Source organism: Oryx dammah, unplaced genomic scaffold (assembly GCF_014754425.2).
Source record: "Oryx dammah isolate SB20612 unplaced genomic scaffold, SCBI_Odam_1.1 HiC_scaffold_17, whole genome shotgun sequence".
Taxonomy (NCBI): domain Eukaryota; kingdom Metazoa; phylum Chordata; class Mammalia; order Artiodactyla; family Bovidae; genus Oryx; species Oryx dammah.
In genome coordinates, this window is record NW_024070201.1 from 58,809,097 (window position 1) to 58,826,187 (window position 17,091).

At 43.2% G+C, this 17,091-nt stretch overlaps 1 protein-coding gene across 1 annotated transcript; it reads left to right on the top strand.

Annotated features, from left to right (window-relative positions):
- The first annotated feature begins 5,569 nt into the window (after nt 1-5,569).
- On the top strand, nt 5,570-13,505 carry LOC120875960 (zinc finger HIT domain-containing protein 3-like). Its single transcript, XM_040257698.1, has 2 exons — nt 5,570-5,581; nt 12,502-13,505. The coding sequence occupies exons 1-2, from the start codon at nt 5,570-5,572 to the stop codon at nt 13,021-13,023; spliced, it is 534 nt and encodes a 177-aa protein (XP_040113632.1). The 3' UTR covers nt 13,024-13,505.
- The last annotated feature ends 3,586 nt before the right edge of the window (nt 13,506-17,091 follow it).

The following is a 17,091-nucleotide window of genomic DNA, read 5'->3' on the forward strand; positions in this document are numbered from 1 at the left end:
AGAGTGGTACACAACTGAAGCAACTTGGCTCGCACCTTCTATAATGTGAATGGGTCTCATGTAATCAGTTGAAGGCCTTAAAAAATATCAGTGTACCTCAAGGGAGAAGGAATTCTGCCTCCACTGCCTTCAGACCTGAACTACAACATCAGATCTCCCCTAGATCCCCAGACTGCCTGCAGATTTTGGACTTACCAGCCCCCATAATCATGTGAGCCAGTTCCTTAAAATGTCTCTTTTCCCTGGTGGCTCAGTTGGTAAAGAAACTGCCTGTGATGCAGGAGACTTGGGTTTGATCCCTGGGTTGGGAAGATCCCCTGGAGAAGGAAATGGCAACCCACTCTAGTATTCTTGCTGGGAAAATCCCATGGACAGAGGAGCTTGGTAGGCTATAGTCCATAGGATCACAAAAGTTGGACATGACTTAGTGACTAACCCCCCACCATATGTTTATACACATTCTCTTGTTTCCAGATCTCTGGAGAACCCTGGTTAATACAACAGCCTAATTTGTCCCCATTCTAAACTGGTTCCCAGAAAGATCCTAGCTCTAAATTAAAGCACATAAAACTTTCACTAATCTTTTTTTTTTAATTTTCTCTATATATATCTGGCTTTAGAAGATTCAGTGACTATAAAGCTCAGTCAATTTTTACTCCATTCTCCTGTTCATATTATTAAATCCATTTGGTTCCTCCTTGGAATATTCTTCAATCTGCTCTGGCTTTTTTCTTCATTTTTATTTTGTTTCTACTGCTCCAGTTAAAGCTCACATGCTTTGAATCCCAGTATCAGTCCTCCCTTTCAGTGTTAGACTGAAATTTGCCTTTGAGCCATTACCCTTATACTCTCAGCCCATGGAATTCAGGTGGAATAGACCTTGCTTTTTTGATTCCAGGAGTGGGTGCATCACCACCTCCGGCCTTTGAGAGAGCAGTGTCTCTGTAGCCTTTGTTGTTCAGTCACTAAGTCACGTCTGACTCTTTGCAACCCCATGGACTGCAGCGTAACAGGCTTCCCTGTTTCTATCTCCAGAGTTTGCTCAAACTCATGTCCATTGAGTCAGTGATACCATCCAACCATCTCATCCTCTGTCACCCCCTTCTCCTCCTACCCTCTGTAGCCTTAATGAATGTTTTAAGTGTGGATACTTGATTAGCAAGAGCTTCCCAGATGGCGCAGTTGGTAAAGAATCCACTTGCCAATGCAGGAGAAGGAAGAGACTCAGGTTCTATCTCTGAAAGGAAGATCTCCTGGAGTAGGAAATGGCAACCCACTCCAGTATTCTTGCCTGGAAAATTTCATGGACAGAGGAGCCTGGTGCTCTGTCAAAAGAGTCAGACACAACTGAGCGTGCACACTTACGTGATTACCAAGGCCAGTCAAAGCCAATAAACATCAACTTTGCTAGGATTAAAGAAAAAGAGGGTTTTTTGATAAGGGTTGCTCAGCTTGTGGATTTAAGACTGGACGTATTGGTAGTTAACCTGGACACCGCCTAACTAGAATCTGCCTTAGAATGCAAACAACAAGGGTAAAAACAGAAGCCAAAGGCCAGGACACACAGGATTGGAGCCCTTGGATCCAGCTATGTCTGAAGGCAACCCAGGACTTTTCAGTTTCACGAGGCAACCATTTTGTCTTTTTGCCCATGATTGGACATTTAATGAATGCAAGATGGTGACCAGATGGAGAGTTAGCTCTTTTCATCTGAGGATAAAGACCATCAGAGCTCAAGGGTAAAACAGCCTGTTTAAAACTCAGGCCCTTGGAACATATATATAATATATATTTAAAAAGGAGAGCAAGCAGCTGTGACCTACAGCCACATCTCTATTCCTCTTCCGAATCCTTGCAGAATCTTCTCACTCTATAGTTCTCACGGACTCAGCCACCTTTAAAAGGCAAATATAGCATAAACTATGGTAATTTGCCAGTAGGGTCTGAAATTCTATAGTAAAAATAAGAGACATAGTTAAGATAACTGGTATTTTAGTTGGTATTACTTGCTTTTAAGGCTCTTAAGTGTTTGAAAATTACATGGAAGCATTCTCTCTGGAATACCATGCTTCATAGTTGGAATTCGATTCTTAAGTTAAATGATAGAAAATTTTAATAGCTGGGTCTGAATTAATTAACTTGCCAGGCAATTAAAGGTATATCATTGCCTCAAATCTGTGATTTATAATACACTGCTAGCAAAGTTAGATTTAAGTGTTAACAGCTCAGTTCTTCCTCTCTTGTGCCCTTATCGGCCATTCAATTCTCTCTTGTTGAAGGAAGACAGAATGTGAGGCAGAGGTTCCACCAGACAAAAGGGAACTTGGTATAGTTTAGCGTCATCTATATGGCACTTACAATGATAATAGTGCCAAAAAATTAAATGTATAGTGACTTTCTGATATTTGATAGTATTTTAGATAATTGGATACTCTTAATCACTTATGATAGCAATATTTAGATGCCATCCTCTTTCATATTCTACTGTATTGATGTATTTTTTAACATATTTTTTGGTTTTGAAATTAGGTAAAAACAAAGTATAGATTGTCTTTGCAACAAATTTCAGAGGTTCACATATTTCTGAGGCTTCTGTTCCAAAATATCTTTGTCTGAATATCTTTGAAAAAGTATACAGCTCTAAAAATTGGGTAATTTAGAGAAATATCTGGTGTATTAATTCTTTGCTATTAGCCAAAGCTGTGGTAGTTAAAAATAAAGACACACACAAAAAAAACCGGGTTTTATTCTTTGACATTAGCTGATTCTATACAATTAATAACTGGGGCAGTAATCATAAAATATCAGTTCATATATAAGAGTCTGATTCTTAGCAGTAAGCTACCTCTGTTAGGTTTTATTTCATCTTTCCACCTGGCCTACTTAGCTGCTGTGGTTTTTTTTTTCAACTATACAATATATTGTTATTAACAATGGTCACCATGTTTTACGTTAAATCCTCAGAACTTATTCATCTTATAGCTGAAAGTCTACCTTTTCACCCACCTCTCCTCATATCCCCCCGTCGTCCTCCACGCTAGCCCCTGACAACCACTTTTCCACGTCTGTTTGACTTTTTTTAATTCCACATTTAAGTGATACTGTGCGGTATTTTGGAGAAGGAAATGGCAATCCACTCCAGTACTATTGCCTGGAAAATCCCATGGACAGAGGGGCTTGGTAGGCTACAGTCCATGGGGTCGCAAAGAGTCAGACATGACTGAGTGACATCACTCAATTTATTTTTCTCGGTCTGATTTCACTTAAGTTGCTTCTCTTATAATTATGATTTAACAGATGAAGAAACTGAGGCTTAAAAGATTTAATAAGTTGTCTAAAGTCACATAGCTTATAAATGGAAGAGAGGGAACCTAATGCAGTCTATTTGACACCAAAGTGCAAATGCCAACCTATATTCACTATATTCTTTTTCCATTCTTTTTATGCTTGTGAAGTTCTGACTATTCAGGATGTATTGGAACTTTTGCTTCTACAGTTTAAGTATTATCATGATTATTATTATAGTTAGGTGTTTTTATAGGGTGTTTAAGATGTGTCCTGAAATTAAAGATTTTACCTATTTCTATGCCGAGCACTCCGAGAAGGCAATGGCAACCCACTCCACTACTCTTGCCTGGAAGATCCCAGGGACGGAGGAGCCTCGTGGGCTGCGGTCTATGGGGTCGCGCGGAGTCGGACTCGACTGAAGTGACTTAGCAGCAGCAGCAGCAGCATGCCGAGCACTCAGCCACCTTCATAAAGAGGGGTAGAAAACTATTACCTGGCCAGTTTCAAAATGTCTTTCTGATTCAGTTCTGAGGAGTCTCTTTGAAGAGTAAGATATACACCTGATAACTGATAGCAACAGCTTTTCATTGTGTAGTTGGATACATAATTGAACCATCTGCTTCAACTTTTAAAAATCCTTTCTATCCGTCTCTGTTGCGTTGTGTCCGAATGTCCAGAAGAGGGCGATGTTTTACTACAAACTTACAGTGAAGAGTTCACTTGCTTTGGATAAGGTCTACATTTAAAAACAATTTCTTAAGGTAGCCTTGAGGTACCATTTGCTTAAGTGGTTTAGGGCAAAAATGTTTCTTCTGGTTTAGGGCAAAAATGTTTCTTCATATATAACATATTACGTGGAGAAGAGAAAATTTTCCAGCTCATTTTTATATAAATTGTTCTTTCAACTGGAAATTGAACATTCTTTTGAAATACAGATTGTAATGGAACATTCCAGGCCCAGTCCATATTTAAATTATAGATAATCCAGAGAAAGAAATCCAAAAGGAGAAGAGGGCAGCAGAGAATGAGATGGTTAAATAGCTTCAAGGACTCAATGGACATGCAGTTGAGCAAACGCCAGGAGATGATAGAGGACAGGGAAGCCTGGCATGCCGCAGCCCCTGGGGTTGCAAAGAGTCTGACACGGCTTCGAGACTGAACAACAACAATCCAGAGAAAAGAACGTGAGCTGTGGTGTCAGACAAACCTGCTTGAATGCTGACTTTACTATTAACACTTTCTGGTGTTGTAACTTCAGACAAGTTACTTGTTCCTAGAGGCCTCAATTTCCTTGCCTGTGAAATGTGAACAGTAGTAAGCATATGACAGAGATGTTGTGAGGATGAAATGTGCCTAGTTAATACAGATACACAATAAATGACAATGTCTTATTCAATAGAAATAGAGGTGCCTGATAGAATACAGGAAGCCCCAGTAATTTGAATTTTAGATAAGCAACAAATCACTTTTTAGTATAAGTATGCAATATTTGGGAGCTACCTAGAGCTACTGCATAAAATGTGCTAAAAGATATTGGTTATCTGAAATTCAAATTTAATGGGGCGTTCTGTGTTTTTATTTGTTAAATTTGGCAATCAGAAACAGAAAACTCTGGCACAAAGGGGCAAAAAATAAAATAACAATGGCTAGAGACTTTTTCTAAGACTTTTAGAACTCTATTAGTAAGTGACTTGACATTTCTAGTATCTAGGAAAATTAATATAGGCAATAATCTAAATTTTTGAATAAGTAGCCAATCTGAGCAAAGTTTTATGACTTTTTTTTTTAAGATGAGACTTGGTCATTTCCATTCTCCATTGCATTAAGTACAGTGCTTGGCACATCCTACACAATCAATAAATCTTTTCGAATAAAATGTTTTGAAATATAAAAAAAGTTAGACTTTAAAAAAAGCATGAAGCCAGAGATAAAGCTAGTAACGTGGTCTAATAGCTGTGTTTCTACCTTCTCCCCTTTCTTTTCTTCTCCCTGCTTTCAGTGAAAGAAGTCAGCCCCCTCCTTTCTTCTCTGAGTGAGGAAAGGGAGTTTGACCATGTAAGGATAGGTTTGGGGAATGAAGGAAGGGGAAAAGAAATAAAATGAAGTCTATTGCTCACTGTCCTCTGTTTTCTCTTTGGTAGGTAAGAAGTCTGCTGCAGAAGAAGGAAGGCAAAGGCCTGGGGACTGTAGGAAGTGCATGTCCAGAACCAGGACCGCCCCCTCCACCCCCCGCCACCCTCACCCCCACCTCCACCCCCCTTCAGGGAGGAGGAGGATAGCCATGGATGCCAAGGTGAGCTGACTCCGTGGGGGCAGCAGTGAGCTCTCAGAGGGGCGGGAAGCACCCACAGTCTCCCTGCTCTGTCCACTCTGCTTCTCCCGGGTTCCCCTAGAAATCTGCACCAGGCTGAGCCCAGAGCAGCACCAAGTAGGCAGTAGCTGCAGGTCCAGCCACGTTGCCTGCTGTTGGCCTCTGGTGTGGGCCCTCACACCCCAAGGGGCTTTCCAGGAGTCTCTAGTGGTGAAGAATCCGCCTGCCAATGCAAGAGACGAAAGAGACGCAGTTTCGAGCCCCGGGTAGGGAAGATCTCCTAGAGGAGGGCTTGGCCACCCACTTCAGTATTCTTGCCTGAAGAATCCCCGTGGATTGAGGAGCCTGGCCAGTTATGGTGCATAGGGCATGACTGAAGTGCAATCACACCCCAGGCAGAGCTGTGTCAGCTCCCAGCAGGTACCATTTATCTGATACATCAGCCTATGGAGGGCATCATGACTAAACAACTAGAAAATGTAAATGATGACACTTGTCAAAGGGAAATCACCTCTAAATGACAAACATGACTGCTACTGGGGCCTAAAACTAGAAATGTTGTACAAAGGTCTTTGTCACACGACAACAAAATTTGTGAACTGATTTTCTAATAAGGAGAAAACAGTTGAACAACTAGTGATATAATACTTACGTCAATATAATGCAACCAAGTAAGTTTTTTTTTGGAGAATTTTTAATGATTTGGGGCAATACTCATGACACTGTGTTAATTACTTTTTTAGGTAGGGTACAAAACAAGATAAGGACAATTCCAAATTTGTTAAAAAGCAGAATAGAGCAGAAAAACAGAATTAAAAAGACTCCAAAAAAAAATTTTTTTAATATGTTGTACAATTCTCAGATTTCCTATATTGGATACTATTATTCTTACAATGATGACAAAAAATGGTCGAAGTCATTGAGGCCAATGATTTTTAACCCACCCGTGTCACATAAAAGATACAATATCTAGCTCATGGCTTTTGTGGTCGGAGGAGAAGGACTTTGAGCAAGTCTCTTGAGAACTCTGACTCTCGGTTTTTGCATCCTTAGAATGGAAATAACTGAATGGGGTGGGGGTTGGGTGAGCCTTCTTGCAGTTACTATGATGATTGAATGAGATAATGTACGTAAAACTTTGCTTAGCCAGTGCTTGGTGAAGAGGAAGCAGTCCATCAACTATAAAAATTATCATTAGGTGGCAGAATAGATGAGTAGTTACCTAATTCTAGCCCTGACTTTTTAAAGCTTTCTTTCTCCTTTCTTTCTTTCCTTGCTTCCCTTTTTTCCTTCCTTCCTTCTTTCTTTCTCTCCTTCCTTCCTTCCTTTAGGTGAAATAATAATTGATACTGACAATCTCATGAGATTTGATTTTGCTTCGTGTTTCACCCCATGTCAAAAATTTGGAGCAAGAAAATGGACCCCAGACCATACTGAGAAATGGGTTCCCACGGATAAAAAGACAAAGGAAGAAAAATGTGATTCTTTGTGAGTGGGAGGAAAAGACAGCCCATTTGGCTGTCAGGAACACAGAGCTTCTGCGCCTGTGTCTATGCACTAGGGAGGGATGGGCCAGCACGTGGTCTTCGGGTTCTGGTGCATCACGGAGAGGCCCAAGGAAGAGCACAGGTGCCAGGCACAGGCAGGAGTGAGAATCTCTTGGTTGGGCCATCCGACTCAACCCTTGCCAGAGAAAAGGAAATGAATGTGAGCCACAACATCAGGGATTTAGGTAAATGCTTCATCTGAAACTTTTAAACTGTGTTTGAGGCAGACAGAAACTCCAGACATAAAAATAGCATCCGCAGAAACCCTTCCGAATGAAACTGGAAATGAAGAGCCCCTAAGAATATCTATGCAAAGACCATGCATAGGCCTTCCTGGTAGCTCAGACGGTAAAGAATCCGCCTGCAATGTGGGATCAACCTGGGTTCGATGCCCAGGTTGTGAAAATCCCCTGGAGGAGGGCATGGCAACCCACTCGAGTATTCTTGCCTAGAGAATCCCCATGGACAGAGGAGCCTGACAGGCTACAGACCACAAGGTTCCAAAGAGTCAGACACAACTGAATGACTAAGCACAGCCCAAGAATACCTATGCAAAGGCCACCTGAACAAGTTCTGACCGTGGCTGGGTTTACCAAGTGTGCTTAACCCTCCTGTTGCCGCATAGTTCCCGCCCATATGGCCCAAAGCTCTTCTCTTTGGCCACACTCCATGACTTGTGGGATCTTAGTTCCCTGTGTGTGTGTGTTAGTCGCTCAGTCCTGTCCAACTCTGTGCGACCCCATGGACTGTAGTCCACCAGGCTCCTCTGTCCATGGGATTCTCCAGGCAAGAATACTGGAGTGGGTTGCCATTCCCTTCTCCACGGGATCTTCCCAACCCAGGGATCGAACCCAGGTCTCCCTCATTGCAGGAAGATTCCTCACTGTCTGAGCCACCAGGGAAGCTGCAAAGGCATATTAGTATACACCAAATATGTCTCCTGAATCATCTGACTCACTGCCAAAAATACTTAGTTAATAGTTAATAATCCTAATTCAGGGAGAAAGGAAAAAGAAGCAAGACATGATTAAAAATCTTGGGATAAATAATATATGAATATTTGCCTTGTATAGATGGAGATTTAATTGACTATTTTCTTCACCAATATTAGTTCCCTGACCAGGGATCAAACTCAGATCCTGGGCAATGAAAGCATGAAATTCTAACCACTGGACTACCAGGGAATTCCTGCCTCAAGGCTCTAGAAACTCTTTCTCCTACATTCCTCATTAAGGGAAATCCCTCGAAAATTTTATGAAAAGCAGGATTTGGAGTGGCTCAAAATATAAACAAACAATCCTGAATGTTTTAAAAGTCTAGAATCAAGGTTAAAGACTGTTTTATTGTTTTTTAAATAGAGTAAGTCTGAGCCAGCCCCAGGCTGACTTATCATCCCTAACCAGCCTTGTGAGCTAGGTGCTCCAGTTATTTCTCTTTTGCAAATGGAAACTCCAGCTCGCTGAGATAGTTTTGTTCATTCCATTGTCTCAATACCTACAGCACTCACTGTCATTTATTAAGTGCTCAGCAAGTAGTTGTTGAATCAATGAACAAAATAAGCAATGTGCGTAGGCTACCCAGCTGGTAAGAGGTGGAGCTGGGGGAGACGGGTCACACCCAGGCTGGCCTAAATCCAGAGACTGAGTTCTTGGCTTCTGCCTCCGTTTACCTCTTTTCCACGACTGCTTAAGTCTGGAGAAGACATGGGCCTGCAGGTGAAGACATTTCCCTGGATGATAGAGCTTCCCAGGTGGCGCTAGCAGTAAAGAACCCTCCTGCCAATACAGGAGACATAAGAGATGTGGGTTCAGTCCCTGGGGCAGGAAGATCCCCTGGAGGAGGGCATGGCAGCCTACTCCAGTACTCTTGCCTGAAGAATCCCCATGGACAGAGGAATGTAGCAGGCTATATAGTCCATGGGGTCGCAGAGAGACACAACTGAAGCGACTTAGCATGCATACATGCATGTGTGATATTTAGAGCTGCCACGTCCTTGGGAACAACTGAACATACAGTGATGATATTTCTAGGGTCAGTGTTTAGCCATTAAAAATGATCCAGGGCACCTCTAGTTTGGGAATATGTTTACATATCAGCTGTGAAAGCTGAAGGCTTCAGCATAATATAGAAGGCTTTCTCCAGGCTTTCTGTAATACAGTGATAAATTATAGGCTACTTATCAAAAATCTCTAGCTACAGGCAAATGTATTTCTAGGATCACTCAGCAATTGCTTGAGAGCTTTAAAAGTCTCTTGAAGACAGGCAGTTGAAGAAGTTTCCCTAAAGAAATTATCAAGATTAGGGCTTGGAAGGTAAATGCAATTCCTGTACCTTTTAGGCTCTATCTATTTGAAGGTGAATAGATCAAGTTTGCATTTCTCTGTGTGATTAACATCAAGCACCCTATTGGTTGAAAAGGTTCATTATCTGGAGAAGAATTTAAAAGGCAGGATGGACAACTTCAATTTAGATAATTGTTGGATGTGATGGAGTGCTCTTCAAATGGGTGTGCGTGGGGCGGAGGGTGGGAGGACCACCATCCGCTAAGTGATTGAAAGGCTTTCAGAACCCACAGGCAGCAAAGACCTGAATGAAGGAATCTTGACAGATGGGATCAGAAGCCTTGAGCTTCAGCTCCCGCTCCATCATTTATAGCTGGGTGGCTTTAGACAAAATTACTTAGTGTCTCCGAGGTCACTTTTGTCATCTGTTTACAAAGTTTCAATGGCCGCACCTAAGTTTTAGGTTTTTGTAAGGATCCAGTGAGATGGCTGAAAATGCCTTGTAAATCCCCATGTAAGGCTTGGAACCATCATCACTATGACGATGTGACAATCATCGTTACTAAACAAGATTTAAGAGAATTTCAAATGAACAAGACATTGTATTTCTACCCAGTTTTATAGAACTTGAAGTTAATACAATCTTGAGGGACTCTTTAAGGAAAAAAATCACTAAATTATAAATTGAGTACATTCCCTTGGAAAGGAATTTGTTGGCTTCAGAGTAAATGTGTCTCTGCCGCCACAAGCAGGGGTGTCATAGTTATCAGGAGCATGTACTCAGGCAGGCACACCACATGGGTTTGAATCCTTGTTTGGCTGTGTGACCTTGGGCAAGTTGCTAAACTTCTCTCTTAAAAGGGTTGTTTTGAGGATTACTCTAAATCCATAGCAGTACCTGCACATAGTAAGAAATTTATGTATTTATCTTTTTTTTTTTTCACCGCCTTTCAAGGATCTTTTCACCTGAAAAAAAAGCAGCATAACAAGTGCAAAGATTACTTGAGATGGAGTGTGGTGAGTTCTGTAAGGGCATATAAACCATGAGTTCATATCTACTTGGGGTTGTGGGGAAAGGCTTCATAAAGGACAAATCGGGAAGGTTTGAAAAGGCAACGCATTCCAGGCAGCGGAAATAGCCCATGGTCAGGCTTGGAGGTGAGACTTGGTTGGACATATTTGCGAGCAACAAAGGTCTGTGTTTCTAGTCTAGAGGGGAAACAGGAGGTGAACCTGGAAAGGGGCTGGGGCCACAGCATGGGAGGTCTTGGGTGCCCAGATGAGGAGTGGCAGGCAGTGGAGTGGGGTTTAGAGCATGTGGGTTTGAGAAAGGTTAACCCAGCAGCATTCGACAGGAGGGATGGAGTGGCTTCAGTGCCAGCTAAACATCCGGGCAACAGGTCATGACGGCGACTGGAGTCCTTCTACACTTACAGTCCAGTTTGAAATATGCCCCTGACAGCATTGGGAAGGACCATTAATTCTTCATAGTCTGCAGAGAGAACTCCTAGTTTGTGGCTTTTGCATTTTTCCTGTTCCTACGAGCTGAGTTTCCCATTCCGCTCCATCAACATGAAAGGAGGAGGGGTTCCTGCCTGCAAGAGGATGGAATGGTCACCCTTCCCAGTGCAGGGCCGTGCCCTCAGAGGCTCTGACTGGAAGGCTTCTCTGGCATGGACAGAGCCTTTCTCCCAGTGGAAACCTCTCCCACTCCCTCTCATTAGGACCACGTTTCCTTCAGAACTGATGTGCTCCTGTGCAGTGGCCTGGATTTAGTTTTCTCCCCAGGCACTGGGGCTACTGGCCACAGCACACTGCACACCCTAAACTGGTGTGCGCAGCAGCCCAGCCACTCGGTCAGGGCCTAACCACAGAGGGCATTTGGAAGGTCACTTCCAGGCGTTTCCACACCTCTGGGCAAGGTCGTTGGGATGTGTCCCCTGGGGATTCTGCCTCCCTGGCCTCAGCTGGCCCAGGGGTGGGCCTCTGACATCAGCCAAGACAATCAGCAACCTTCCCTGGAATATGTAGAAACCAAAACTAAGGAGAGGATCAGCCTCTTCGGGTGGGAGCGATGGGATTTGAATCCTGGGAACATCGGTCAGCCAGGACCCCAAGATATGGAGGAGACAGTCTACAGGGAGAGAAGGATGCTCCCTGGGAGAAGATGAGGTCCTGGTTGAGCTTGAATCCCTTTTCCAACTTTCCCGGAGAATGAACTCCACCCTTATTCTACTCTAGGTTAAATGTGATGCCCTTTCAGAAAGTTCCTTTGTCTTTTTCCTAAACTATTTTGAGTTAGATTTCTTTCACTTTTGATCAAAGAGTCCTGATATATAAACCCGTGCTCTCACACTGGTGCTCCTCAATGTGAGCTTACTCCGTTTCCCTTCTTCTCAATGGCCTAAGGGTTGAACAGATAACATCATTATTGCTGAAGAGAGAACTGTGTATTAACCCTTAATAAGCAGTCAGCACTAACATACTGCTTTTCAGATTTCAAAATAATTTTTCCAACAGTATTTTACTTGAACCACATAACATATGCAGAAAGACAGGGCACACTTGTCTTCCTCATTTTACAGAAAATTTAGGCCAGATCAATTAATTGACTTTCCCTAGTTCCCTCAGTTATTTTATGCCAGAACCTGAATTTCAACGTATTTTTTTTCTTCCAAATCCTGTACGCTTTTCCAAATAACTTCCTGCCTTAGAAAGTGATCCAATGCTTAGACTTTGGAATATTGATACAGGCCAATGAGGAAGATAGTGTAGTCCAAGGGAAACTCATGGGATTCTTATAACTCTCAGGTGACGCAGCTCTCTGTTCTGCCTGCAAGGAAGACTGTGGTGCTATTGATTCAGTTGATGGGATCAAAGGAAATGATACACTGCCACTACTAGGGTGAGGCAAGTCAGGTGCCAAAAGAAACAATTTAAGGAGATGACTACTCTCAGGGTCATGCAAAGGTTTGACCTCCTGTAACATCATTAAGGTCATAGCTGCAAAATTCAGACTACAGAGATATGTGAGACACCACCTGAAATTTAAAAAAAAAAAAAAAAAAAACAGGTGCATGTGGGGCTCGGGGGCCGGGGCTGGCGCACAGGCGGGGGGCGCGTCCCGGGAGAGACCAAGGCGTTGCTCAGCTGCGGTACCGCCGTCTGCGTTGTCTGTTTGGAGAAACCCAAATACCGCTGCCCTGCCTGCCGCGTGCCCTACTGCTCCTTGCCGTGCTTCCGGAAGCACAAAGAGCGGTGCAAGCCTGCAACTGGTCCTGTCGAGAAACAAATAAGATCAGCTCTTACTGCAAAAACTAAAAAGCCTGTGGAAAACGAAGATGATGATGACGACTCTGTGGCTGATTTTCTCAACAGTGATGAGGAAGAGGACCGAGTGTCTTTGCAGAATTTAAAGAATGTAGCACTGAGGAGCTTACTGCTCAGTCCGCACCTCAGACAGCTGATGGTCGACCTCGATCAGGCAGACGACAAGGCCAAGCTTATGCGAGCCTGCATGCAGGAGTCCTTGCTTGTGGAGTTTGCTGACTGCTGCTTGAGTATCGTGGAGCCGTCTCAGAACGAGGATCCTTAAGGTGGATTACTGTGTTGCCTGCTTCTCCTGGGAGGCCGTCACGTAGGGGGGTCCTGCCCAGGGGTGGCGCTGCCAGGACTCAGCGGCTGAGGTCAGGTGGGCCCCCAGACCCCCTCCGGCAAGGCAGGCTGGGGTGCAGGCAGGTGGAGGTACTCAACGGTGGCAGACCCACATGGAGAGAGAACTCGATGTTCAAATGGTGGTTTTTAGAAGTTTTATTTTTGATACAATTAAGACATAAATATTTACTGAGATTCCACACCCATTTGAGTAAAAACTTGTTCAGTGTTTCTAAATAAAAATAATAATAATAATAAAAACAAAAACCAAAAAAAACCTCTTCTAGACACTTAGAACAGAAGATGAAGACTAGCAATCTGTTAGGCAGGACTCAGAGGAGTCAGCTGATTTTTTTTCCCACTTACCCTGATACACAAATGCCCTTAAAAGTAGACTCTTTGGTGAAGCAAAATTACAATCACATTCTGTTGGAAACCTAGTAAAAGCCAAACCAAACTAAAGATCAATCTTCTAAGCCTAAAATTGATCCTCAGTTCAGTTCAGTTCAGTCATTCAGTTATGTCTGACTCTTTTGCCACTCTACGGACTGCAGCAAGCCAGGCTTCGCTGTCCATCACCAACTCCTGGAGCTTACTCAAACATGTCCATCGAGTCGGCGATGCCATCCGACCATCTCATTCCCTGTCATCCTGTTCTCCTCCTGCCTTCAATCTTTCCCAGCATCAGGGTCTTTTCAAATGAGTCAGTTCTTCACATCAGGTGGCCAAAGTATTGAAGTTTCAGCTTTAGCATCAGTCCTTCCAATGAATATTCAGGACCGGTTTCCTTTAGGATGGACTGGTTGGATTTCCTTGCAGTCCAACATCACAGTTCAAAAGCATCAATTCTTTGGCACTCAGCTCTCTTTATAGTCCAACTCTCACATCCTTACATGACTACTGGAAAAACCATAGCTTTGACTAGATGGACCTTTGTCGGCAAAGTAATATCTGTACTTTTTAATATGCTGTCGAGGTTGGTCATAGCTTTTCTTCCAAGGAGCAAGCGTCTTTTAATTTCATGGCTGCAGTCACCATCTGCAGTGATTTTGGAGCCCAAGAAAATAAAGTCAGCCACTGTTTCCACTGTTTCCCCATCTATTTCCCATGAAGTGATGGGACCAGATGCCATCACCTTAGTTTTCTGAATGTTGAGTTTTAAGCCAACTTTTTCACTCTCCTCTTTCACTTTCATCAAGAGGTTCTTTAGTTCTTCTTCACTTTCTGCCATAAGGGTGGTGTCATCTGTATATCTGAGGTTTTTTATATCTCCCAGCAATCTTGATTCCAGCTTGTGCTTCATCCAGCCTGGCATTTGCATGATGTACTCTGCATATAACTTAAATAAGCAGGGTGACAACATACAGCCTTGACATATTCCTTTCCTGATTTAGAACCAGTCTGTTCCATGTCCAGTTCTAACTGTTGCTTCTTGACCTACATACAGATTTCTCAGGAGGCAGGTCAGGTGGTCTGGAATTCCCATCTCTTTCAGAATGTTCCACAGTTTATTGTGATCCACACAGTCAAAGGCTTTGGCATAGTCAATAAAGCAGAAGTTGATGTTTTTCTGGAACTCTCTTGCTTTTTTGATAATCTAACAGATGCTGGCAATTTGATCTCTGGTTCCTCTAAATCCAGCTTAAACATGTGGATGTTCACAGTTCACGTACTGTTGAAGCCGGACTTGGAGAATTTTTAGTATTACTTTGCTAGTGTGTGAGATGAGTGCAATTGTGTGATAGTTTGAACATTCTTTGGCATTACCTTTCTTTAGGATTGGAATGAAAACTGACCTTTTCTAGTCCTGTGGCCACTGGTGAGTTTTCCAAATTTGCTGGCATATTGAGTGCAGCACTTTCACAACATCATCTTTCAAGATATGAAATAGCTCCATTGGAATTCCATCACCTCCACTAGCTTTTTTCGAAGTGATGCACCCTAAGGCCCACTTGACTTCACATTCCAGGATGTCTGACTCTAGGTGAGTGATCACACCATCGTGGTTATCTGGGTCATGAAGATCTTTTTTGTATAATTCTTCTGTGTATTCTTGCCACCTCTTCTTAATATCTTCAGCTGTTGCCTGTGAGAGTCCAGGAGTCTCCGGTGGAGGTATGGGTCGACAGTGGCCTGCTGCAGGGTTGGGGGCCCTGAGTGCAGCAGTGCCTGCATGGGACCTTTTGAAGGATGTGGCCATTATCTTCATTACCTCCACTATAGTTTGGCCTCAGGTCAAACAAGAGGGAGGTAACACAGCCCCACCCATCAACAGAAAACTGGATTAAAGATTTACTGAGGGTTCCAAAATCACTGCAGATGGTGATTGCAGCCATGAAATTAAAAGACTCTTACTCCTTGGAAGAAAAGTTATGAGCAACCTAGACAGCATATTCAAAAGCAGAGATATTACTTTGCCGACTAAGGTCCGTCTAGTCAAGGCCATGGTTTTTTCCTGTGGTCATGTATGGATGTGAGAGTTGGACTGTGAAGAAGGCTGAGCACTGAAGAATTGATGCTTTTAAACTGCGGTGTTGGAGAAGACTCTTGAGAGTCCCTTGGACTGCAAGAAGATCCAACCAGTCCATTCTGAAGGAGATCAACCCTGGGATTTCTTTGGAAGGAATGATGCTAAAGCTGAAACTCCAGTACTTTGGCCACCTCGTGTGAAGAGTTGACTCATTGGAAAAGACTTTTATGCTGGGAGGGATTGGGGGCAGGAGGAGAAGGGGACGACAGAGGATGAGATGGCTGGATGGCATCACTGACTCGATGGACACAACTCTGAGTGAACTCCAGGAGTTGGTGATGGACAGGGAGGCCTGGCGTGCTGCAATTCATGGGGTTGCAAAGAGTCGGACATGACTGAGCAACTGAACTGAACTGAACTGAACTGAGCACTGCCCCGCTCATCAGAACAAGGCCCAGTTTCCCCCTCAGTCAGTCTCTCCCATCGGGAAGCTACCATATGCCTCTTGTAGCAGACAGGATGAAAACCACAATCACAGAAAACTAATCAAATTGATCACATGGACCACCTCCTTGTCTAACTCAATGAAACTATGAGCCATGCCATGTAGGGGCACCTAAGATGGAAGGGTCATGGTGGAGAGTTCTGACAAAATGTGGTCCACTAGAGAAGGGAATGGCAAACCACTTCAGTATTCTTGCCTTGAGAACCCCATGAACAGTATGAAAAGGCAAAATGATAGGATACTGAAACAGGAACTTCCCAGGTTGGTAGGTGCCCAATATGCTACTGGAGATCAGTGGAGAAATAACCCCAGAAAGAATGAAGAGGTGGAGCCAAAGCAAAAACAACACCCAGTTGTGGATGTGACTGGTGATGGAAGTAAAGACCGATGCTGTAAACAGCACTATTACATAGGAACCTGAAATGTTAGGTCCATGAATCAAGGCAAATTGGAAGTGGTCAAACAGGAGATGGTAAGAGTGAACGTCAACATTCTAGGAATCAGTGAACTAAAATGGACTGGAATGGGTGAATTTAACTCAGATGACCATTATATCTACTACTGTGGGCAGGAATCCTTTAGAAGAAATGGAGTAGCCATCATGGTCAACAAAAGAGTCCAAAATGCAGTACTTGGATGAAATCTCAAAAATGACAGAATGATCTCTGTTCATTTCCAAGGCAAACCATTCAATATCGCAGTAATCCAAGTCTATGCCCCAACCAGTAGCACTGAAGAAGCTGAAGTTGAACGATTCTATGAAGACCTATAAGACCTTCTAGAACTAACACTCCAAAAGGATGCCCTTTTTATTATAGAGGACTGAAATACAAAAGGAGGAGGTCAAGAGATACCTGGAGTAACAGGCAAATTTGGCCTTGGAGTACAGAATGAAGCAGGTCAAAGATTAACAGAGTTTTGCCAAAAGAACGCACTGGTCATAGCCAACACCCCTCTTCCAACAACACAAGAGAAGACTCTACACATGGACATCACCAGATGGTCAATACTGAAATCATATTGATTATATTCTT